At 36.7% G+C, this 27,775-nt stretch overlaps 1 protein-coding gene across 1 annotated transcript in view; it reads left to right on the forward strand.

Annotated features, from left to right (window-relative positions):
* Positions 1-2,465: 2,465 nt before the first annotated feature.
* The window catches only part of LOC140154693 (MLX-interacting protein-like), a 45,471-nt gene continuing 20,161 nt past the window's right edge, over positions 2,466-27,775 (forward strand). The window contains 3 exon segments of the mRNA XM_072177260.1: positions 2,466-2,925; positions 17,701-17,846; positions 27,659-27,726. Of these exon segments, the coding sequence (XP_072033361.1) occupies positions 2,591-2,925; positions 17,701-17,846; positions 27,659-27,726 (549 nt within the window). The 5' untranslated portion in view covers positions 2,466-2,590.

The raw sequence follows: 27,775 nt of genomic DNA on the forward strand, positions 1-27,775 counted from the left end.
ATACCATGCAGTAGATGCATGAGTGAATGCTATTTATGGTTGATAGCAGTATGCTGACAGATACACGAATAAAAGCTATCTACAGTAGATAGCAGTGTGCTGATACCTACATGCATGAATGCTATCTACAGTAGATAGCAGTGTGCTGATACCTACATGCATGAATGCTATCTACAGTAGATAGCAGTGTGCTGATACCTACATGCATGAATGCTATCTACAGTAGATAGCAGTGTGCTGATACCTACATGCATGAATGCTATCTACAGTAGATAGCAGTGTGCTGATACCTACATGCATGAATGCTATCTACAGTAGAGCAGTGTGCTATCTACAGTAGTAGATAGCAGTGTTGATTTGTCTACATAAAATTGAACGATACCTACAAGAGATGTCAGTGTATTGATATGGCTACAAAAATAATTAGGCAAACTGTACAGTAGATAGCAGTATGCTGATAACTACATCAATGAATGCTATCTACAGTAGATAACAGTATGCTGATAACTACATGAATGAATGATATCTACAGTAGATAACAGTATGCTGATAACTGCATGAATGAATGCTATCTACAGTAGATAACAGTGTGTTGATGAATTCATGACTATCTACAGTAGTAGTGTGCTGATAGCTACATGAATGAATGCTATCTACAGTAGATAGCAGTGTGCTGATAGATACATGAATTAATGCGCATGCAGTAAATAGCAGTGTGTTGATAGCTATGCGATCTATACAGTAGATAGCAGTGTGTTAATAGCTACATGAGTGAATGAATGCTATCTACAGTAAATAGCAAAATAGCAATGTGCTGATAGCTACATGAGTGAATGAATGCTATCTACAGTAGATAGCAGTGTGTTAATATCTACATGACTATCTACAGTAAATAGCAGTGTGCTGATAGCTACATGAGTGAATGAATGCTATCTACAGTAAATAGCAATCTGCTGATAGCTACATGAGTGAATGAATGCTATCTACAATAGATAGCAGTGTGTTAATACCTACATGACTATCTACAGTAAATAGCAGTGAGCTGATAGCTACATGGGTGAATGAATGCTATCTACAGTAGATAGCAGTGTGCTGATAGCTACATGAGTGAATGAATGCTATCTACAGTAGATAGCAGTGTGTTGATAGCTATATGAATATCTACAGTAGATAGCAGTGTGCTGATAGCTACATGAATATCTATAGGCCAGTAGAACTAGCAGTGTGCTGACAGCTACATGAGTGAATGCTATCTACAGTAAATAGCAGTGTGCTGATAGCTACATGAGTGAATGAATGCTATCTACAGTAAATAGTGTGCTGATAGCTACATGACTATCTACAGTGAATGTGCTGATAGCTACATGAATGCTATCTACAGTAGATGGCAGTGTGCTGAGCTACATGACTATCTACAGTAGATAGCAGTGTGCCAAAAGCTACATTCATTCAATCTATCTTTATTCATGGTAAGCTACTGATCTCCAGGTCCAGATCAAATACATGAATGAATGAATGAATGAATGCTATCTAGAGTAAAAGTGTGTTGATAGCTTTTATTTATTATCATTTAGGCCTATGCCTATACCTACATAAATAATAGGGGTGCAAGAATTTACCTTGGGGTAGGCCTACGCCACAACTTGTAGGCCTATTTTAAATCTTGAAAAAAAAATTAAATTTAAACTTTAAAAATTTATTTTTAGCCTATCTAGAAAGCAAAATTATTAAACTTCTTCAGATATTAGCATAGGGCTCTAATCGTCAAAAGGACAACTTGTTGTAGGTTTACATGATTGGTCACACGATTAATTTTCTCATTTTTTCTGCCATTCTTTTTGCTTACGAAGTAGGAACTTTCCCCGGGGAACTTTCTACTTTCTCGTTTTCTATGACCTTTTTTTTACTTTCAGTTTTGTTATATTGTTTTGTAACTTTGACTACACTGTAGTACTATGTTCACTGTAAAAAATCTGATTCTGATCTGATTCTACTCAAGTAGCTTCAAGCAGTTGGCACTTCCCCCCGGGGCACTTCCTTCAAGTCTGTTTCTACTTTTCAGGCCCTGTCCCTTTTAGCTTCTTTCAGACAGGGCTTATCAGGGCTGGTCCTTTTTTGTCCTTTTCAGGTACTTTTCGCCCTCTGTGCCTGCATCGACTGCATGCATGACAAACCTGACAAACCCATCCGATTGACCAATTATTGCTTGGAATCTTCTAATATTGTATAGGAGTAGCCTTGTACTTTATCAATCTTGACCTTTGGGTAGTGAAATAATTTCAAATAAAGAACACTTTTATATTATTGATTCGCCAACAGAAACATACTCTGATTGTTTTATGGCTATGCGTTGATCACTTTTAAAACTTAAATTTATGATTATTTTGATCTCTCATCATTTACATAAACCACACAAAAACATTTCAAAAATTCCACCCCTACATAAAAATTGACCCTCCCAGCCAAAATTATCATGGCCGATTATTTCAGACCTCCGAGACATCTCTCCATGTGTGTGCGATTTTGACATCAAAATAACCATCCACTTGTCTTTTAAATGACTCGTCGGGATGGTGACATATCAAGCAAAATGCCCCGTATGGATAAAGGGGAGTATAGCAATCAGAACTCAACTGGAATGCTTGAAAAAGGACAAGATTTGATAGATAGTGACTCAAAACCTCCAGCAACAGTGGCAAAGAACAATACGTCTACGAATACGAGCCGGCATCCATCAACGAGTGGCAATGGGAGCGATGGATCCAGTCAAGCTGGGACCCCAAGATCGATATCATTACCTGGCTCTAGGGCCGGATCAAGACCGGGATCAAGACCTGGGTCTAGAATGCACTCCAGAACTAATAGCCAGGAATCCATTATTGATCTGTTCGATTGTATGACCCTCACATATGGACACAATAAAAGGTGAGTCACAACATTCAGTACCGCTACGGTACTCATGACATGTACTCGGACTTGGTGTAGTCATGGTAGTAGTCTACACCGGGAGTCTACAATCACATTGCTAAAAATTAAAAAAGTAAAATCAGATAAGTAAGCATGTTGTATACATGATTTAAGGTCCGTTCATACTACCACCGCATTTGCGATGCGTTGCGTGCCGTTGGCCGTTGCCGCACTGTATCGTACTGCAAACTACTGCATTGCGATATCGCAACAAAGTTAAATACTTTTTAACTTGGAAATGCGACGAGTTGCATTGAGTTGCGGCAAAAAGTAATCAATATATCGGCAAAAACAATGCATCGCAAATGCGGTGGTAGTGTGAACGGACCTTAACCCTAACCCTACCCGTGGTTTTTGTGCTATCGGAAGGGAAAGAAGGAACGAAAAAGGAGAGAAGATGAAGAAGAAAGTCACTTGGCACCCCCGGATTGAACCTTGGACCCCTCGATGCCACGCAGGAGATCCCCAGCATGTAGCTACACAGGTGACGTTGGCCCGGCCAACGATTCCCTGGGTATATATGACTTGGTCTGATTGCATCATCAAGTCCCGTGGAATCCATGCACGCAGAGCGGTTTTAATAGTGAGCTTTAGTGAGTCCTAGTTGGGTTAGGGTTAAGAAGGCATATAGGGAAAACATGCATAACGGAACGCTTAACCCTAACCCTAGTACCCGTGGTTTTTGTGCTATCGGAAGGGAAAGAAGGAACGAAAAAGGAGAGAAGATGTAGAAGAAAGTCACTTGGCACCCCCGGGGTTCGAACCTCGGACCCCTCGCATGCCACGCAGGAGATCCCCAGCCTGTAGCTACACAGGTGAAGTTGGCCCGGCCAACGCTTCCCTGGGTAGATATGACTTGGTCTGATTGCATCATCAAGTCCCGTGGAATCCATGCACGCAGAGCGGTTTTAATAGTGAGCTTTAGTGAGTCCTAGTTGGGTTAGGGTTAAGAAGGCATATAGGGAAAACATGCATAACGCTTAACCCTAACCCTAGTACCCGTGGTTTTTGTGCTATCGGAAGGGAAAGAAGGAACGAAAAAGGAGAGAAGATGAAGAAGAAAGTCACTTGGCACCCGGGATTGAACCTCGGACCCCTCGCATGCCACGCAGGAGATCCCCAGCATGTAGCTACACAGGTGACGTTGGCCCGGCCAACGATTCCCTGGGTATATATGACTTGGTCTGATTGCATCATCAAGTCCCGTGGAATCCATGCACGCAGAGCGGTTTTAATAGTGAGCTTTAGTGAGTCCTAGTTGGGTTAGGGTTAAGGGGTTCATTTCATTGAACTTTAAACCTTAGTAACTGCATGCTCAAGCTTAAGGGGGTACACCCATGTGGTAAATTGTGACTAGTTTTGCATTTTTTCTCAAAAAATAATTACACACTGGTAACAAAAGTTATGTATATTATTGGGGCAAGGTATCCAATTACTACACTGAAATTTCATTGACTCAAGACAAGCGGTTCAGTATATGATAGGAAACGAGGTACATCCTATCGGTACCTTATTTCTGATCATAAATAACAAACCGCTTGTCTTGGGTCACTGAAATTCCAGTGTAATAATTGGATTCCTTGCCCCTATAATATACATAACTTTTGTTACCACTGTGTTATTAGCTGAGACTAGTATACTAGTCTCAGGTTATTAGTTTTTGAGAAAAATGCAAAAATAGACACAAATTTATCTAGGGGTGTAGTACGCCCTTGCGTAACTGTTCATAAAGTTACGAATACCCAATACTCCTGATACTAGAGGTATGTAGCTTATTGAAGGGTTCCTCTAGTAAATCCTTAATAAGGGTACCGCTCGCAAATACGTTCCAGTAACTGTCAGTATCTTCATAGCACATTATTAGATACTGGATTTATATGTTTATGATAAAGACTCGCAGAAGTCTTGCTTGCACTTGCAGGATGGAACTTGTGACTTGTCATGTTAGGCAAAAAAAAAGGGTTGTACAGCAGGGCTGTACAAGTTTGTAGCAAACCAAATAAAGAGGAAATTGAATCAGAATGCCAAAATTGGGTTATTCCTTCATGTAATTTTACACGAAATTAGGGTTAGGGTTAAGGTTAGGGTTAGTTTAGGGTTAGGATTAGGGTTATGATTAGGCTTAGGGTTAGGGTTAGAGTTAGGATTAGATTACACGAAATAATTACATGAAGGATCAACCCAAAATTGACACTATTCTGTTATTCAGATTTCCTTTTACAAATTAAGTGTAACTGCTAGCCATCCAGCACGTATTATTTTGCACAAGGTCCAATGCACATGCTTGATGTCGCGCGCGTATACACAATGGTTTTAAAAGCTGTCAAAGGAACCGTGGAAAAAATTATACAGTAGGCCTAATGGCATCTGACAGCTGTTTTGAGGACAACTTGTCATTTTAGTTAGAAAGTTAAAACATAAGATTTAAACACTATACAAATGAATTTACTCTACCAGGCAGCAAAGTGCATAATACACACCAACTTCCTATATATTGGATTTACACACAGCTCCTCTGCTTCGGGCACCACCCCTGACTAATTAACCTAATTTAAGCTGTTGTAATTTTGTTCAATTTATTTTTTAAATTCATTAGATTTTAAATAATTTCTCTTCAAAATAAGACCAAAACCATTTGTTCATAACTTCATGATGTATTTTAGCAAAACTATAGTCCCTGAATTAAATTAAAAAGTCAAAATGATTTAGCAAAATGTGACAGCAGCACCACCTTTTTTGGGTCCCAGACAGTTATATATACCATCATATGTCGCAAAATATTGACAATAATTGACAACCTGTTTGACTGTGACCTATCCATATATTGCTTATACCTGTGTTTTCATATCATATTTTGTGGTGAAAAATGATTACAAATTATGTGTAATTTGCAATCATTTGTAGTTTTGAAATGGGCTAATGAAACATCCATTAGTTTTCTCAGGGTGTTTCTCAGACATTTTCTCAGATGACTGTTTTTATTCATTTAAACGGTCATTGGTTTTTTATTTAAAATCATGTGATTCGTGCTTGATAATTATTTTTATAACTTTTAAGGCATAATGTCGTGATTGCCAGAGACTTCCTTTAAAGGGCATTTCGTGATCCACAGCCTCATCCCCCACTTTTCCAAAAAAAGTTGAGATTTTTACACCACTGGATACCTCTGGCTACATAATGTTTATGTACCAAATATTTCTTGCAGATTAATTCGTTTAGCAAAAATATCGCCAAATTTGAATTTCGTTCTGGTGCACCAGAACGAAATTACAACGCATTGTCTATGGAGCAGTGTAATACACATAATCATGCATAACTCATAAGCGCAAACTCGGAATCAACTGAAATTTTGGAAATAATCTTTTTTCGTGGATATCTACTGAAAAATGTCATAAAAAGAGGATGCTATGGATCACGAAATCCTCCTTTAAAGCCATGAAAATTGCCTAATGGCCTGGCTGCCTTTTGGAGTTGGGGAAACTATCAGAAGTCATACTGGTCACAGTTGATGAGTACATGACCCTTTTTGCTCACCTGTTTGTTTAATGGTGCATGAAAATCAATTCAGGATTTTGGCAGTCTACCCATTTAGACAGGGTGAAGGTCTGACCATATAGACCGGGACATCTGAAAATAAAAACTTGGACAAAGGAGATTTGCCCCCTGAATTTTAATTTTGAAATTTGACCTTTGACCCCTAGTGACTAAGCCAGGGATTTTCTGGCGGGAGTCGCGGGTACCCGCTCGAGATTACATTAAGTTTTTTTTCCGGTTTTGTAGTGTCCCAGGACCTAGACCTAAATATGAATGATCCTAGCATTTAGGTCTAGGTCCAGGGACACTGCATTTTTTTTTTTTTCAATTTCAGGTATTAAAGAATTTTTTTTTTTTTTTTTTTTTCAAAGTTGTTTTTCACTTTTGTAGTGTCTCTGGACCTAGACCTAAATGCTAGGATCATGGTTGACCTAAAAATAAAAAAAATTGAATTTTACACATTGTTTTGTGTTTTTAATCTGAAAATTGATGTATACGGTACATAGTTTTCATGTCATACTATATGATATCAAAATGCATTCAAATTCAATGCATTTTGATATCATTAATAGAGTATGACATGAAAACTATGTATCAAATTTCAGAATAAAAAAAAAAAACAATGTGCAAAATTCAATTTTTTTTTTAGGTCAACCATGAATGATCCTAGAATTTAGGTCTAGGTCCAGAGACACTACAAAACGAAAAAAAAACTTTGAAAAACAAATTTAAAATTTTTTATTTTTTTTTTTAATTTCGGGTATCCGGGCAGGAAATTTCCTGTCCGGGTAATAGGATTATCGGGCGGGACTCGAATTCCCGGGACTCACTCACACCCTGAGCCACTTCACTGACTTAAATTAGGAGCGCGCTTTCCTGACCGAGCTTTCCTAAGGCGCGCGCTTAGCGAGAGGAATCCTGCCTTCTTTCTGTGTGAAAACGTGGTAGGGTATTTCAATATGAGCCCTTAGTTAATTTACCTTTATTTTCAATCCACCAAAATCTTTCAGATTTTGGCAAAAATGGTGTAAAAACAACCTTACTCATCCAACGATGTGCAATTAAAACCAAATCTTAATTACCGTACAACAAGTGTCAACTGAACTGTCTCAAACAAAGTCTAGGGCATGCTAGTTGGTCTGATAGGCCTGAGACAATTCATCATTTGTGTAGGATTCAATAAGTGTTGTTTGTTTGTTGTCTAGTCTGCACAGATATTACTAATCGCCAGACGGGGGAAAATATGAAACAAAAAAATTACCCAGACAAAATGTAACATGACAGTTAATGATAATTGGAAAAACAAACAAAACTCTTATCTCCAGACGGCATTACACATTATACAGAACTTTAAAAAAAAAAAGATTTTCTTTTAAAGATATATCATGTTTATAATTTTTATGGTTGATTTTAGGCAATTAAAATGTTTGATTTACGTACATTGTACATATATTGGATGTATTGGGATAATCACTGGTCATTCCTTAAATGGCACATTTGTATGGTTACTCCTGGCAACAGTTAGCAGTGTTGAACATAAAAGATGCACATTGTAGGATTTAGAAACTGAAAAGAAAATGTAAAACCAGTTACTGAGGGAAAATTAGTAGTGCAGAGAGGCCCGGCCTGAGTGTTTTATGGAATTCATTTTGATCATGCAATTTGTTCTCATCAGTCCCCTTAAATTTCTTGAACAAGAATACTGTATTTCTCGGATTTGCTTGTTTCCTTATTCCCGTTATGTACATGAATACAAAAAAAAAAAGGAAGGTTTTATTTCAAACTCTAATGGTGACCCGCAGGTCAAATTGCTAGAATTGAACATTAAACACACCTAAACAGACAATGCAATTTGAAGGCAGCAGCTTAATCAGCGCCAATATTGCAACATTGAAACAAACAACTATACAAACATCCAATCCAACCCAACCACATCCTCCAATAGGCAATGAGGATAAAGTGCCTTGCCCAAGGACACAACACGTTGGCACGAGTGGGGCTCGAACTCACAACCTATGGATTATGAGTCGGACGCCTTATCCACTCGGCCACACGTGCTCCCACAGTGCTATGATCTTGAAAATAACCCTTTTTATGTGAATATTTGTTCACAGATGATACCCAGTTATTGTCCAATAACCAGTGACCCCCTTGAGAATTTTGCCCCCCCCCCCCACCCCATCCTGTGTCCTTCCTTCGTTCCATGTGCTTCAAAATCTAGGTTACATTAAATCTACTGAAATGATGTAATAATTTCCAGTATGAACTCTTCAGAGCTGTTTTGCAGTTTCTTATAATTCATGATTACACACTGACAGTTCAGTCTGCTAGCGCCTACAAAACATGAAGTTTCTCAAGTTTGCAGTAAATTTCAAACATAAACATCCTTCTGTTATATTGGAATTACCCAATGGTCAAGGACCACTAACCAGCCCCTCCCCCCTGCAGCCCCCACCCCAGCAGCAGCCCCCACCCCACCCCAGCAGCCCCCACCCCACCCCACCACCACTCCTGTCTTTTCTGCATCCATTATTCCATATGCTCCACAATATGTATACATGTATAGCTTATACATTTAAAACAGAATCTACTGAAATAAGGTAATCATACAATTAAGTCCACTGTCCAGTATGGCACATGCTGATCAATGTGCCAGCCCAGGTTGATGCTAAACTTTGTATAATAGAGTGCAAATCAATAGTTGTATAACAGGTATCAATTTATTGAACAGGTCATTGGACATTGGTCACTCAGTATTGCACCAATACATTGTAGATAATGCTGTGTAATTTTAGGCCTACCGTACATGTACAGTATCTCATCATTCTCATGTAGAGTCTATCTAGGCCTTTAAAAGGTTGGTCTTAACCCAGGAATTAATTTAAGTGGGGTGCACTGTACATGCTCTATTTTAATTTTTCATGTTCCTCAAATCATGCTTGATAAGGTCATGTTTTTTTGTTTCTTTTGCCCCTTCTGTATTTCTTTATTTTTGTTTTAAGTGTATTATATATCAATATCATTATACGCCCTCTATATATTTTGATCTATTTGACCTGGGCGAACTGGTATCGGAGTGAAATATCTCAAATTCCTGGGTGTATAAAATTTGGTAACCACAATTTGCCTGTTTTGTCACAATTTCTTCAGAAATGCATTGATTTGGAGCATCAAATTTCAGGATAGTAATAAAAAAAATTGATCTATTAATTGATACCAAAAACTCATCAACATACAATGAGAAAAATTGGGGTGGGGGTGATACTGTCGATCGGGTTAGGGACCTTTGATTACAAAATAATTTGTGTACATTTTTTTACTTGATCAATTAAGGGAGTGTTCAGAAATACTCTGGTGGGGGGGCTGGAAAATATGTAGGGGGGGGTCATAAAATTTTAGGAGTTCTGAATAGGGGGTTAAAAAGTTTTGGGTGTATGAACAGGGGGGTTATAAAGTTTTTGCACGTAGAGGGGGTGTAAAAAATTCAACTTTTAAACACCAGAACGAAAGTAGGCTTACATTTGAACCAGTGTTAAAAATTGTCTATAGCTTAATTTTGAGGTTTGTGTCAGTTCTTTCTGGTCAGCTCTTTAAATCACTGAATCTTTAGTGTTGACAATTTTTACAATAATGTTTCATGTAGTACAGATTATTAATTTATTATCACTGATATATACAACTAAATCATGTTGCATTACAATTATAGGAGGAGGAAGCTTGGAGAACCGGGTACACGCCCCCCTAATTTTTTCCATGGGGAACATCCCTAAAAATCCTAATAGAAGAAAAAATAAAGCAATAATTGCCATGTGCAACTTTTTTTAGCACATCGAAAAGCACCATATTTTTGGCCCAAATAGGGTAAAATTGCAAAATTTTGCGCTTCGCGATCACACGAACTGGCCCATCAATTAGCAAAACACACCATTTCGGCAGTAAGCGTAGACAGGGCGGAAGGGCCCCTGACTCAAAATGAAAGAAAAAGTGCCCTCTGACAAAAAAATGAAAGAGAAAATCTGGAGGGCAAAGAAAAGGAGCAAGGAGCCCTTTTCCATCCAAATTCACCCCAATCATGGGCCAAAATAGTGTAAAATACAAAATGTTTGCACGCTGTGTGCACATTGCCACAATAAAGGCAATTCATCCCATCATGGGTGAAATACACAATGTTTGCAGGCTTTTTGGAAGCTCAAATACATGTACAGTCTCTCTAAAAACGAAACTGGTATATGTATTTGCAACTGCAATTTCTTGTTTCGTCTGTGCCCCGAAATTGTATTTCCCACCAAGAAAACTGGGTGCGCCCCTGTATTTTGGGCTAAAATAGTCTAAGATTTTAGCACGCTTCGCCAACAAGAACAAGAACAAAATAATATACTCATCCGAGTCATCCCTGACCCCCCCTTAATTGTAATGCTACCGTCACCACTGATTCCAATTATAAATGTTTGGTTTAATACTGGGTTGCATAAACATACTTATGCTACCGGTACTTTAAAACATTTCCACAATTCCACATATTTTATATCAATGACATGGTTACAATTTCATTGCACATGAATACAAATTTTAGTATCATTTTATGTTTCCTCTGCCATTTGATGGTACATGATGATAGGGGGGGGGGGTCAAAATAGTTTTGAACCTATATGAGGGGGGGGTCAAAAAATTTTAGGTCCATTAAGAGGGGGTCAAAAAAGTTTTGGGTTCACGAAGAGGGGGGTTAAAAAAATGTTCGACATGAAAAAAAAAATTCCAGCCCCCCCCCCACCAAAGTATTTATGAACACTCCCTAAAACAAAAAATACTAGACCTATAGATCAAAAAAAATTTTTAAGGCAAATAAAATTTTCGAATGATGCCGGTCTGAATCCGACAAGAACCAAAGCAGGGACAATCAGGTCAAGATGAAGATGGTGGACTGTCTGACACTATTTACCAGGAAAACTGCACATACAACATTTCATACACGTGACAATTTAGTGGACTTAGTCGGTTAATCTCTCTTGAGTGAGGAGTCTGGTACCACTAAAAAAAGGTGCTGCTCGCCGGATTTAGTGACCAGAGGAAACCCTTTCTGAATGCAATTTTTACAATAAATTGTGAAAATTTGTTCAAAAAAGGTCTATGAACTAGTTTATTTTACTGAATCTCTATTAGAGAAATTTGACTCTGACTTCTTTCACGTGACACTGCATTTTCTTTCATTTCTGTAGTTACGGAGTTAACAGATTGACTGTGGTAATATTCAAGAATCATTGCTGGCACCATACTACAATGTAGACCACCTCAGGGATAATGTTTGCCTTCTTTGTGATAATTTCATTTCATAAATACTGTCAGTATGAATAGAATAAATGAACCATAAGCCTACAGTGTACATGGAGGAATGTAATGCTACCAACACCTACTATATTTGTTTTAAATGTTATGTAAACCATAAACCGTAAACACAACAAGCAAGCTGCTGAATCGAGCTGGCATCCAAGACATGCTGAAAATGCTTTGGCAAGTCCGTAGACTGGAATCCTCGATTAACTGCTTACCCAAAGTGCAAACCAAAAATCTCATGCAGATTTGTTTTGTTTGTATGTTTGTTTGGATTTGTTTGTTTGTTTTTATTGAATGTTGGAATGTTCTTCCAGGTTGAAGAGTGCCATTTTGTGGATGCGGTTATAATGGGATGAGCAGGAAATAAATGACCCCATTCATTTCTCCTTGCTCCTCATTTTTCCCCAAGCGGATCTACTCAAAATAACAGTGATAAATACAATAGATACTTACATTGTACTATAAGCAAATGCCTTGATTTCTGCTCTTTCACTATCACCATAACAGTACCAAACATAAAATACCTCAATTCAGAGCAGGTATCCCATGTGATGCTATTGCGTCATCATGCGAACAGTCATATGGCGACCTTAAGCTTGGCCAGGCAAGCTACACTCCTGTGGCAAGGTAGGCCTGTACACGGGTGTGGCATCCGAAGGGTCAGGGGTTCAAAATTGCACCTGAGGAAAAAAAGTTTTCTCTTCTTCTTACTTTCTTTCTTTCTTTCTTTCCTCCTTCAAAAAAAGTTTTCTCTTCTTCTTACTTTCTTTCTTTCTTTCTTTCCTCCTTCTTTCCTTCCCCCTTGCCAAAAAGCAACTGGGGCGTTAGGGCTAATATTAGTAATAACGCCTTAATTTTACTGCACTATATGTTTACATTAACCCTAACCGTACCAAACATCAAAAAACCTCAATTTAGAAAGCGGAGGCAGAAAAAGGTATCCCACGTGATGCTATTGCATCATCATTGTGAACATGGCGACGGAAAGCTTGGCCAGGTAAGCTACACCCCCGTGGCAAAACCAAGCATAAACAGAAATACAACAAGTTCATTTTCTGTAGGTGGCCTGAAAACACAATGCAAAATGCATTTCTTTAATTTTTAATTTTTTTAAATTTTGATTTTAGGTCAGGATTTATCCTAAATATTTGCCGTAACCTTACACAAACCGTAACCCATCCATCCATCCCCAAACCTTACAACAACTTTACAAACCCAATCCAACTCACCTAACCTTTATCCTATAGCATTTACCTAATTGGCTTTATACAAAGACATGCCATCTTCATATGAATTTGGCATTACACACAAACTAGCAATTTAGTAACAGCACAAATAATGTGAGCTACATCCGAATTTAAGCAGATGAAGGAAATAAGACAGGAAATGTGAGCATTTGAATTGAATTCATAAGTTGCACGTCAACTTGACAGAATCCAGGTACCTTGTTATTGAACTTAAGTTGTACAATTTATATGTGACAAGATCAAGAGGAATGAGTCTTAATTGTCTGCAATTTTGATTTTAGTTAATTATTCGGTCCAAACCCATAAAACAATTCAAGACTTCTGTGGATGCTATAAGTAATTCCCCAAGTTGAAACACAAAATAAAACATACAAATTAATCATTTGTTGTTTCAATAACTCAAAATCAATATTAGTGACCTAGACCCTGTTCACATTAGAAAAAAAAAAAAAAAAGCGCAGTGATTTATAGTGCGCTGCACAGGCACAACAGCTAGATGTTGATCCACAAGCCTCAGCACACTTTACAGGTTGTCGCTGACCACTACGGCCCATATCATTCCACAAACCATTAGAAAAATTCTTCATTTGACGAAGATAAATAAAATTATAAATCTTGATTTAATAACTAGTTAAGCATGGGCCCGGCGGGCGTACACATTGCGCTGAATGATTGTACCATACGTGTATTCATGCATGAATGTATTCATGCATTTGACGAAAATTAACAAAGATCAAAGGAAGGAAGCTTAAACGTCCAACGTGGTTTAGACCAAGAAAGTGTTTACTAGTCCCAAGTCCTTGTCTTCTGTCCAGGTCTTTACGGCAAAAATTGTCGGTCATGCCAACGTAACAATTACTGTATTGCTTGTATAACAAATTAAGCTCTAAAAAACATAGACATACATCAACAGACACAGTTGTGGTACATGCAAACTTTAACATAGGCTAGTAATTGTCACCTGCCATGTGATCACTTTACTTTGTCAAATGAAGCGACTCGCGAGGGTACACATACAATAAATAGCTGCGTTAATTAAGAATTTGTTTCGTCAAAAGTACCTTCTTTGCTTCATTGAACGAAGCGATTTTTATCTTTGTTGAACGAAGACCCATGCGTACATATTAGGGAAATAGCATTTTTAAATCTTTGTTCAATTTTCATCAAATGAAGAAAATTCCATAGTGTGTACAGGGTTCTAGGCTCATTCCTTCTCTTAACGTGTCAGTCACATGCAATTTTATGTATTGTCATAATTCTGAATATTTTGTTCCCACTCAGAACTTGGCCTTTGAAAATGACTTCAAATGGTAATTGCATATAGATATTCAGAGTTTGGAGGGGTTTTGATTGCACTAGTGATAGATCATGTGGCAAAAAAAGTTGTATTGAACTGGGTGCATTGTTGAGGATCATTAAACCCATATGGGTTTTCAACTTGAGGTGAACCAAAGTGGGTCAGAATCTACCTCACCAGTAGTAGGAACCAAAGAACATTAATTTGCTATGCATGCTCTGGAATGGGAAGTTTGGAGTATGTTCAAGCTACAATGTACAGGCAACGTTTACAGTGGGACCTAAATATGTTAGAAGTGTTCTACCACACTCAGAATCGGTTTATTTCGCCTAGTTACTTATTAGTCTCTACGCAGAATCACAAAATAGTATTATTTATTCAACAGTCTGGACACCATGTAGACAATAATGCATACAACCTATTGGGCATTGCACTGTGTGCCACAGCTGGGTTGCCAGTTTGTATCACAGCCTGCATGTGCCATTCACATGCAGAATCCTGTGATTATTTGGTTGTGACTTGTATTGATCACATGTGCAAAACATGCCAGACTGACAAACAAATTGGTGAATTTCTCAAACCATCACATGGCCCTATAAAACCCAAATAAACTCAAGCATCTTTTACAGGATGGAGATTTTAATTATTAATAACACTAGACACTAGGCTCACTTGTTCACAAACCTGGTGCTGGACACATGGCAAAGGGAGGTGCAGAATTGTGCTTGCAAAATATGTGATTTTTTTAGCAAGGAAAAATATGGTCTTGATGTGCATAAAAGCAAGGATGTGTGATTATTTTTGACAGTGTACTGCACTTTCCTTTCAGGCACTTTTCTGAAACCAGTCACACTGCTCATTTATGCTATAGCTCTTGAGCGGAATATAAAAAACACTTAAATAAACTGACAATTTATATATAAGATAGCAATATAAGATGAAATATATTATATGGAGCAAATTGTTTAAGAAGCGGAAGCGCAGTAAAATCAAAGGGCTCATGTGCAGATTTATGGCAGGTGTAGAAAGGTAAGTGTAGCTCAAGATAACAATTTACTTTTTGAGGTAAAAGTAGTAACTTCATCCAATTTGATCATGATAGGGCAGATTATCTGGCACAGAAGTTCAATGCTATAAACATTTAATTACAGTCTTTGCACTTTTACAGGTTGTGTAACTTCAGTACACAGATTTTTTTTTTTAATCTGTGGCAATGTGCCAAATACCAATATCGTTGTATTGGTGGAATGCACAATAGGTGTTGTTGAAAAACATCACTGTGCATCAGGCAAAAAAAAAACATGTTTGTTTCCTGTAGCAGGTCAAAAAAGTCAAATGCGTAATGCGGTTTTTTATTTTTTATTTTTTTTTTTATAATCTATGTCTTCAAAAAAAAAAAACACCTTTTTTGCTACAAATTGGAATGGGAATTTACGGTGGGTCTCTCCAACACAAAAAAAAATCATATTTCTTCATATTCAAGAATATTTATGATCCCCTTTCAACCTGCAGATTCAAAAACGTATTAAAAAAAATGTTTGATGTTTTCTCCAGTAATTTTTTACTACACTCGTTTGTTGTGTGCAGGGTTATAGCAGGCTAGCGACACTCCGGCACTTGTTGGAAGACATGAAGTACAGCAGACAGTTACATGTACAATGTGATTTTCTCATTTATAATTAGGATTACGTCATTGCCAGAATGCCAGAGCTTGTTTCATTTGTTCATTAGAATGATTGACAGCGGTGGGCGGAGCAAATACTCTAAAATGTGATTCTCTAATAAATTATAGGTCACTAGGTCAATTCGGACCGTCTCTTCCTCAGATCTCTATGTAGGACTCTATGGTATCTTCTCATTACACGTTCAGTAGTAAGACTTGGCGGCGATGGCGCCTGTCTTCAACCGCTGTATAGCACGGTATAGGCAGTTTGCAGAGAGTGTCGCTTCTCTACCTTTATTTTCTCTGGTTATAGCCACGCTGGTCGGTGCCGGTCGGGGGTAACCGGCACGGACCGGTGCCGACCGGCACTAAAATTTTTTTTTTTTCCCACAAATATTTTATTCATCATAAAAAGAGTAAAAACCCAACAATTTTTTTTGGGTATACCCCCTAGCCTATTCCAGATCCCTTGTGTTCGCTAAAAAGATTGTGCCCCGAGCCAGCCCTCTAATTGCATAGTAAAATTAGCCGGCACTCAACTTGGGCTAGCTATAACCCTGGTTGTGTGATGTGTAGATGTTTACTCCAGTAGTGTTTTGTATCATTTTTTGTGATTTTTTTCTGTTTTTGTTTTCCTTTGTAAGTGAAAAAAAACCCCGTAATGCGCGCGCTACAGGAAACAAACTTGTTTTTTGTTGCCTTAGCAACATATCAATTCAAAATTTATGTAATATTGTGGTGATATTAACAGCTATTGTCCCACAGATCATGTATAAGTTTTCTTGCCAAATAATATGCACCAAAATGAACTTGCCTCTCTTGAGTAACATGAATATTATTTTTATGAGCCTTGATACATATAATTACCCGATGACATTTAAAATGTTGTTTTAAAAAAGAAAGGGTCATTGGTTATAAGAAAATGAAACAAGTTGGTCATTGGGTATAGCATTTTAATAAAAGGGGTCTTTTGGTATAAAATAAATTGCCATCATCCAGAGGCTTTGGAAGATTTTTAATATTGGGGGGCAAATTTTTGGCTGCTCCGGAACGTGAAACGCTGAAGGGGGTGGGTGTGGTGTCCCCCTCCTGCGCGAAACGCGGAAGCTTTTGAAATGCATACATTTTTACATGAATTCTACCTTACATTTTGAATTACACCTAAAATGATGAATATTTACCTTAAAATTTTGTATTTTACCCTAAAATTATGAATTTTACCTCAGATTATTGGGGGCCCTAGGGTACTTGGGCCCCCTCACCAAAATTTTATTGACCAAAATTATTATTTTATGGCATTTTGATGATAATTTATTTTCAAAGGGGGTTTTTGGGTATAACTAATAACATGGGGCCCATGTTACTGGGTATATTCAGCTTCAAAAAGGGGGCCAATTGACAGGCACATACTTCTAAACTTAAGTGCAGTGCCCCTCCCAATTCAGCTGTAGTTTATGGATTTCTACCTGATGCAATATCATGCAGCTGAAATATTGTTTAGCTAATTGATATAGGGCCTACGTAATAAATTGAACTAAATGGTTTCCAAGCCTATAATTAACAATTGAGTATTTGAAGTTCACCCACTAGCAGGTATAGATGTTTTATAATTACAGTTTGTCACACGTTTATTTTGTTTTTATTGTTCTCATTTTCTGCAGCAGTGATGGACACAAAGGAATCCAGTTAGTCCCTGGTAAAAGCATTCAGTTTCTATCGCCTAAACCCAAGCATTTCAGTCAACGATGGACATGGCACGACAAAGTCCGTATCAACAGTGCCATATGGAGGACTTGGCATATGCAGTGTAAGTACACGGTGCATCCTACATGCACAAATCATTGTTTAAACGTAGTGCTTTTTGGGAAAGGGAAGAAGGAAGGAATATTTTTTGCCCGGATTCGAACCAAAGACCTTTTGCATGCCAAGCAATCAATCAGCGCTTGGTAGCCATGGTGGTGTCATTGACCCGGCCAACTATCCGTAAACCAGTATATGACTTCGGGTGATAGCTTCATCACATCATCTGGTTTCATGCTATTAAATTCGGTTAGATTGGGATGGGTTAAATTATTAAACACTAGAGAAACTTGTGGGATATCGCTATCATTATAAGCCAATAATTGTGAGCAATCTTAAAATTTATATTTTGCCATCTTTCAGTTTCTCCTTGACAAATATAAAGTACCTTTAGTGTACCCTTAACATTGATGACAACAAAGATAATGGTCCATTGAAAGAACCCCATGATTTCACTAAATTATGCTAAAGTTGAAAACCAACTGGAAGAGTGGAATTTTCACACAATAAAATTTATGTGCAATTTTGAACAATTTTCCCTGTCATTATACAGAGTGATTAAGCTTCCATACGTTGACCATATTCACAACAATTTAAGGAATATTAAATTATTCATGTATTGTTAGTTTCACATGCCCGACTGTAGTGTAATTTTCTTTATTTAAATTGCATTATGTACCCATCCGGCGGTAGATTCCAGAGGAAGGTTGTGCATTATGTACCCATCCGACGGTAGATTCCAGAGGGAGGTTGTTTTTAAACAAAACATCCACAGGAAATCATGAACTAAGGGCATAATAGGCCTCATAATCAAGTTTCCCAAAAGACCTAAAAATTATAAGCCTAACAGAAAACAATAGTCATATTTCCTGATGGCAGTCATGATTTTTAGCAAACCCAGTCGGGAATTCTTCCTAATTATGTGTGTTACCTGTTTGCGAAACGAGTTTAATTTTCTGACTTTGAGGACTGTTGAACATGTTGAATGTTAAAAATGTCAGTTTGTATTATCGTCAGGTTCATCACATAGTTGTGTATCGTTAGGAAAACTATAAGGCTAATGAAAGTTGATCCCCAGTTTCCCGTTACATAGTTTTTCATGACTGGGTAGGTGACTGTTTCATTATTCATTATTCATTATTTTCAAACTTTCATTATCGGTGCAAAGTTAATTACGGAATGCTATGTTTTGAGGCCCAAATAAAATAATAAAGTATAGTTAGTAATGACCATGCTTCACTTCAAAACAAATTTTAATTAAGCACATCTTCTTTGGAATCTTCAAATTAACCTATAGGTTGTGCAACATATGAAAGCACCAGAAGTCCATGATAGTCTTTGGAGAACCACTTTTCCATATAAATACACGGTGTCTGTGTGTTCTATTGCACACTACTTTTTACAAACCAAACTTACTCTCCACTAGCACATCTTTGGAAGCAATATTTATACGGAAATTAGTTTGTCTACTTGCACAAACTGGAGGTTGCTAGTAAAAATCATCACAGGGTGCACATGTTAATAATAAAACAACCATGCAAGAAATTGACAAATAAATCATTTTATTTATAAGTTTATTTTATTAAATACATAAATCAATTAGAAATTTTCGCTTGACAAAACCAGTAAGTTTTTACTTACTCTCTAATATTTCGTCCTACACGTCGGAGGACTTCTTCAGATGTGAAACATCTGATCCACTTTCCCGGAAACTGACTTCCGGTTGTGATTGGTCTTGTTTCCAGTCTTCAAAAAGTGGGTCATATCGTGACTTAGGAAATAAGTGCCTTCCTCTCTATTCATGGTCTTTGTCCCCTCTTTCTGATCTCCATCGCTCTCGTACTTCTCTGGATCTTCTGAAATGTTCTTTGCCAAGTATCTTGGAGTCCTCCCAGTTGACAACGTGATTTGCTCTAGCGACATGATCAGATATGGCTGACTTCGTTTGTTCTTGCTCCGATGTCCTTCGCTCTGACCGAGTGAACCTTTTGTCATTCGCTTTCTTAACCTCCGCTTGATGTTCTGCGAGCCTAATCCCGAACAACCGAGAGGTTTCACCAACATAACTAAGATCACAATTTTGGCAGCCGATCTCATAAATACAATTGCCTGTCTTAAGTTTGTCTCTCTTGTCCTTTGGATGGACCAATGTCTCGGCGACCGCCTAGATCTGCTCTCATTGCAGTGTCTACTTTGTGTTTTTTGAAAATTCTTTGAACTCGTTCAGAGATTCCATTGACATAAGGGAGCACTACCATCCCCTTGCTTTTGTCCTCAATCTTTTGATCTTTCTTAGCGCTAGGTTTCACAGTCGCTTTAGATTTTTGTTTCATTTTTTCTTTGACTTGGTCTACTGCCCATTTAGGATAGCCACAGTTTTTAAGGGCTCCACGCACATGTTTTTCTTCATTTTCTCTATCCGTTTCTTCCGTGACCACGCTGTACATACGGTCAAATAGAGTTCGGACCACACCCATTTTCTGATGGAGAGGGTGTTCTGACTTAAAACTGAGATATTGGTCAGTGTGGGTTGGTTTCCTATATACCAGGAGCTTTACCGTACCATCAGGTTTCCGAACAATAAAGTCAGTTTCCCGGGAAAGTGGATCAGATGTTTCACATCTGAAGAAGTCCTCCGACGTGTAGGACGAAATATTAGAGAGTAAGTAAAAACTTACTGGTTTTGTAAAGCGAAAATTTCTAATTGATATGTCTTACAAACCTGATGAATCTATTCACTGAAATACATAAATATTTGTAAGAAAAGCAGAATAAATTTGACTTCAAATTTTGTTTATTTTATTTATTTTGATGTTGTCTATATATAGCGCGCTACATAGTGCACGGTAGAAATGCTTTCATATTTGTTCATACGCTGGTTCCTGCTAACTTTGCTGCCTCTCTTTGTGTTCGGTCTATCCATTTAGTGGTAGGAGAAACTTAGATGCAGGAATTCCTAGTCTCCAGTAAATGCGCCTCTACGATATCGCCATTTTACCAATGTAGTTTAACCCAGCGTTTGCAAAGACAATTCGTGCCGGTCAGGGTCGTCGTTTAAGTGCTTAAAATACGTCTCGGACGTGAAAGATGACATTAAAACTATCCTTTTTTCTTAAAAACTTGAAAAATGTGAAATAATGAAATAATGGAAAATAATGAAATATTTGATCGGCATTTTTTTCTGACCGGAGTCGGGTAACGGGAAACTGGGAGTCAACTTTCATTAGCCTAAAGTGCATTTGGGAATTTCGAACTCACTGTATGAAAACTGTTCACAAGTGTTCAAAACACCTTCTTGTACTATATTTACGTCACATTTTAGCTTTTGAGTACACTTTTTGTGAAAAAGCATCACATAGTGGCTTATCATGATACACTTTTTACAAAAGCAGCGTATCACATAGTGGCATATTGTGATCAAGATACGCCAATATGTGATACACTTTTTACGAAAAAGGTGCATCACATGTGCTACACTTTTTCTATTTTTGTATCATTTTCTTACTATACCCCAATTTAATTATTTAATTGCTAGTTAATTACTTGATTTCCAACTTTGGGACTTGGGCGTAATTGAAGAGAACGATATTTAAAACTATAACAAAAATTGCAAAAAAGGACCAAAAATCATGATACATCACTATGTGATGAACACAGTGTTATATCACAAATTTCAAAAATCATAATTATTTAATTTTAGTAATTTAGAAGGACATTCCATATATTCAGAATGCAATTTGATGTGTCTGATATGCTTTCATGCTACAAAAAATGCTACAATGTATGCAAACGTTGCGATCCGATCACTTAAGTTTAATATCTCACCCGATAGCAAAGCTGTCATGCTCAAATTCAAAATACTGCTTGCTCTAGACAGCATCTTATTTCGATGTAGGGAAGATTGATGGTATGCACTACGTTGGTTTGACATGTCTTCAGGGGAGTCAGACGATTTAAACAAAATACCATTTTGTACCATACTGATTATGGTATTATATTCTTCTTATTTTTTTTTGGGGGGGGATCCAGAAATAGCTGAAGATCCATGGTAATATCACCCCCATATTTTGGCCCAAACCTTGCCAACTTTGAGCCCTTGCAAGTTTAATCACAACTTGCACAAAATAATGCAGAGATAAAAATGAAAGACACTTGCAGTATATTGATGGTCTTACTGATTTATTTTGGTTTTTATGCAAATATAGATTGTATCAAACCTTGACAGTTGCCTCGAGTATTTATCTGAAATTAAAGGGAATGAAGGGACGGGAAAAGATCAAATGGATGTCACAAATGCAGAAGGACTGACATGCCTACAGACAACACTCATCTGCTTGGATTCTTATGTAATCGATATTCGATAAAACAAAACAAATACATATTCTAATATATTGCCCACTTCTCTAACTCAGTAAACTCACATGTATTATGTACAACGTCACTATCAAATGTGCGGAAAGCTAGATAGCTCTTATCATCCCTAGGTTCTATCAAATCTGGTTTGTGACAGGTTTGATATGACAGTATATATAAGAATTAAGTGGTTTTTTTAATATCAATCTTGCGATTTGACCTTTTCCTATAAAAACATACACTTGTACATATGACAACATTACTATTAAATTTGTATAGAGCTATCTATTGGACTATTGGTGAATTTTTGTTTTACAAGTCTAAAAATTTCCTAACGATTTAGGAAAAGAACACTCTGGAGATGAGAGTGCGACTGTGCGAGTGTTTCAGTGTTGTAAATTATTGTAATTACTGATGAAGTCTTTCTATCTTTCTATCAGAAGATGAAACTTCTAAAACATGAGTAAATTATTGGATATTTATAGGCTTAGATAAAAAACACAATTTTTTTGCGAGAAAAAGCGAGATTTATGCTCCAAAATTGGCGAAAATTAAAATTAGTTAAATAAAATAGTCGATTCCATAATCAAAATCATGATCATGTGTAAACAAAACAAAGATTTGCAGTCAAAATGCCCTCTAGATTTTCAAATTATTTTATATTTTGGCACACTAAAAACATTAATTTTGGATTCATTGATGCAAAAAGATGGAAATTAAGACCATGCAGTGCACCAGCTACAGCTTTCGCAAGTGTGAAAGTCTTACCGTTTTAAAAATTTATAAGTTCACTTTTGACAGCATTGCACAATTATTGTGACAAGATAACTCTGGGCTTCAAGGAAGAACAGATGATTAATTGTGTTTTCAACTGATTGAGTGTCCCAGGTTAAAGAAGAAATAAAACAAACAAACAAACAAACAAACACTTAAAATATGCTAAACAAAAGGTAAATTATTTTGCACTATCGTAAGTTGTGCAGGTGCATTGACTAGTCTTCCTTTCCTTTCATTTCTTCCCATCCCTTCCCTTTCCGCCTTTCTTCCCAGTCCTTCCCTTCCTGCATCTCCAGCATTCACCCATGCAAGTTAACCCCTTGCAACTCAACTATCTGACATACTGTTATATAAGTTGTTGTCCCATCTGCTATGTGTAGTTTAGCACATACTCTGCGATCATCAATATAGGTTAATGTGTCATGACCTATATGAAGTCATATTGCACTTGTAACTGGTGTCAACTTCCTAACAACATTCTTCAACTCCACATAGTACTCATTATAATCTAGAGAGGAAATTTTCACACTACATTTAATTTTATGCTTCTCACACTGCACTTTGAAAATAACAACATGTGCGAATATATTCCTTTTGGGTAAGTTAGTAAAGAACATTATTAAACATTGCAATAAAAATGTGAGAAACAGTGAGCAAATTATGAAAAGCTAATTGACTTTAAGGGGCTTTCAATACACATTTTAAGGATTTATTTAATTTGAATTGGTTTTGATTGGTAGTGATGTCAGGGCGTTTATGTGGTTGTGTCGCAAGCACGATTTGATTGTTGATGAAATACACACCTACGTCACAAGAAACCCGAGTTGAAACATAGTGTAACGTTATAGAATTGTTCCAAAAATAAGCGATTAAATTGGAACCAATTAAGGTTATTAATTATTTTATTTTAAACTGTTGTAATTTGGTAGTTCACGGCATCTTACGAATGGTAGTGAGCTTTGGCAAAAAGTGCATTGCTCAATTCATAGCGAGTGTGTAGAAGAATGAAAATATCACCGATATACTTTTATAGGTGCTGCGGTTCTTTAGTTGCGTTGTAAAGAGGGCTGAAACAACAACACTTTTGTAAAACGTACATAACTCATTTACAACAATAAATTAAGCAAGTTTGCAAATTATACAATTTGTAGAATGAACTTTTGCAAAACATCAAGGTGTTGTTTTTCAATAATATATTGATAATGAAAATCGATTTTTAGGTTGCTTCGACCAACAATACCTCGTCTACCCTTAAGGGCTGGGGTATGAAGCGTTTGGACAGTATTTATTTTGGGACATTAGAGCACATCAGACATATCGAATTGCATTCTGAATACGAAGAATGTCATTCTGATATCAAATAATTTTGATTTTTGAAATTGCAATTGAATACACATTTTATGGCAAATCATTAAAATTGATATTTTGATATTTAACAGTACTTGAAGTAAAATTTATAAATCTGATGATTTATACTTAAAGTGTATGTAGGTGGGATGAAAACCGACGATCAATTGAAAATTTTGACCTTTCAGTATTGAAGATATGGATTTTTTCCCAAAACACCAAAAAAAAAATTAGGTCTTTTTGGGAAAAAATCCATATCTTCAATATGAAAGGTCAAAATTTTCAATTGACCGTCGGCTTTTCCTCCCTGCTACATACACTTTAAGAACATATCATTAGATTTATATAATTTACTTCGAGGACTGTTATATATCAAAAATTTGAAAAATATCAATTTTTATAATTTGTCATAAAATTTGTATTATATTGTGATTTTCAAAAATGAAAATTATTTGATATCAGAAAGACATGCTTCAGTATTCAGAATGCAATCGACAGGTCTGAGGTGCTCTCATGTCCCACAAAAAATACTGTTTAAACGCATAATAAACGCTTCATTTTAGATCCCTTAAGGGACTTTATTTTGCTCAGTGGGCCTATATAACTAGGAAGCTTGCCGTCAGCATAAAACTGCAAACTGGGAGAGCGCAATAATAATGTAAATTGTTGCCGATTATCAATGGTACCTACATCACTGCCAAACTAAAAGAGGAAAGACAGTGCAGTAAATCTGTAAGCCAGTCACAGAATCTAACGGCACTTAGTGTAAGGTGCACACTGTAAGGTTTACCCATTAGTCTATGTGCAATGACAACCATTAGTTAAATGGCATGGGTCAAGTTAACTCTTATTGTATGAACTTGAATGCATAATTGAAGGCCCTAGATACTAAGAAGTTGTTGCATATATGACATACCTGGGAAACACCCATCTGTTGATAATAGACAGTAGTAAATAACAACAAACCATAGAAATGCTATTTTATCAAATTGTAAATGAATACAAAATGCACATGCAAGACATTGTAATGAGATTCAAAAATTTACATAATGAAAATATCTACTGTTGAAGTGTTATGAACAAAGTGATAGGTGTATCTGTTTTTTATCCACCTAAAATGGTAACACATCTGCAACCTGAAATGGCATATGGCTGATATTTAAAACAAACATACTTTCTTAATTATTCTAAATTGTCAATATTTCCTGCTTTCCTGGAATTCCTGCAGATGATAAAGGGAGAACAAAAAAAACCCTTTTCTTACAGTTACAAAAGACATAAAATTAAGGTCAATTTCGCCATTCATTTTCTACTTCAGAGTCAGCCAGCAATGTTGAAGGATTTAAAAAAGACATTATGCTACCTTTTTTCAAAAAGACATCAATGCCACCATATATGCCATTTTGTTAAGGAGACCCTTTTTGAAATTTTTCTCGCGTACTTGAACATTCACACAATGTAGCAATTCAAGTCTTGATTAAAGTAAAAAATGTATGATTCTAGATTTTCAACATTCCCATGTCCGGATGCAATTCAGAAATTATGTTTGTATTATAATTTATATATAATTACTTAATACATTCCAAGCAAATTTTCATTCTGAAGCAAATTTATAATTTCACCAGTTATGACGACAAGAAGGGCTTAATTGCAACTGGTCTGTACATTAATAATTATAATAAAGCCCACGCTTGTATCATAAGTGCTCATCATTGCCAACTTCATTAGGGATCAGTATCACAACAATTTTAAATCTAGTTGACATATCCAACAAGCACAAAATTGCTTGTCATTGTAGACACAATTTTTGTGCACAGCAATGTTCACAATGCTAGAATTAAAAGAAATTAATCATGGTTGGATTTTATTTACACCAGGCACAAAAAGAAACTCGTCAGTTATATTCATCCTTGCTGTTCAATAACTTGATAATTTTGGATTATTCTGAAATATACATTTTGTTAATTGGACTTTGCTTTCTCATTTGACACCCTGTTAAGTGAAAAGCGAACAAGAATTGACCAAGATATGCGCCTCCAAAGCCTCAAACCCCAAAAAGAAAAGCTGCATTTTCAACGGTTTTCAATGGGAACGCGTCGTTGTATTGCACACAAGCACCACGTGCCAATCAATAAAGCACACAGTGTAACAGGCACAATTGAATCGTTAAAATTGCAACTTTTCATTTTGGGGTTTGAGAGTTTGAGGCGCATATCTTGGTCAATTCTTGCTCAATGTTCACAAACAGGGTGTCAAATGAGAAAGAAAAGTCCAATTAACAAAATGTATATTTCAGAATAATCCAAAATTATCAAGTTATTGAACAGCAAGGATGAATATAACTGACGAAGTTTCTTTTTGTGCCTGGTGTAGTTCATTAATTGCACAGTAAATTTGTTAGAGTCAGGAAAAAATCTTGATATTTGTAATGTTATGCAAGTACCAGGCTATCAAATTACTTTAAATTTATGCAGAAACTTGAATCTATTGTAATGTAGAGTAAATTGCAATTAATTTTTAATGGTGGTGATGATGATAATACTAATAATAATCATCATGATTTTAGTGGGAACTTCAATTTTTAAATTTCTGGAATTTTTGCCAAATAAACAAGTAGGATATTGAATGGATGGGCATGCAGTCATGGTACCAGGGGTGGGACTAGGAGTAGAATCCCACCAATCATTACATTCCTTGCTTCCCTCTATTTCAAATAAGTTTAAAAAAAGCCCCGGGCCATTTGGGCCCCTGCTCTCAAAACTTTAAGGCCCAAATAAATTCATCGAAATCTACAGTAAATCGCAACTCTATAGAACAATAAGGAACACACAGTTTTGCAGTAATCAGTGCGATTATGACGACACATGAATCTGGTGCTCACGCAGCAATGCATGTACATCGATGTGTAGCCAGAATTTCTACAGGCCCATCGGGCCCGCACAGGTACTTTTTAGCGAGCCCTCACAGATTTTCACGGGCTGAGGGCCCACCTTATTTGAAACACTGCAAGTGACTTCATGCACAAAACTTAAAACAGTACATAATTTTCCTTTGTTTTGTTTATTATCCCCCAATAGAGAATGCCTCCTGGACCATTGAAGTAAGCACTGGACTGCGCTAGGTCTGAGCTCACAGAATGTTTGCACCCCTCACCCAAAAGAACCCACACACAAAATATTATATCAATCAATATTGTTGCCTTTTTTATATGGGAATATACACAGGTCAATGCAATAAGAATGATATCCATTATGTTACAGTTTTCATTGTTATTGTAATCTGAATAAGCTTTCCGGGTAAGCTTTACATATTAAGTGTTTTATCCTTTTGTTTTGTGCACAGATATCAAAGGCAAGAAACCTGTAGTTTGTCACTTCACTGCTCCAGTCCTTGAAAAACAGAGACTCAATGTAAGTACTAAACAAAACACATTTATAAGCCTGTAAGGTTGTCAGAAAA

Source organism: Amphiura filiformis, chromosome 6 (genome assembly GCF_039555335.1).
Source record: "Amphiura filiformis chromosome 6, Afil_fr2py, whole genome shotgun sequence".
Classification (NCBI taxonomy): domain Eukaryota; kingdom Metazoa; phylum Echinodermata; class Ophiuroidea; order Amphilepidida; family Amphiuridae; genus Amphiura; species Amphiura filiformis.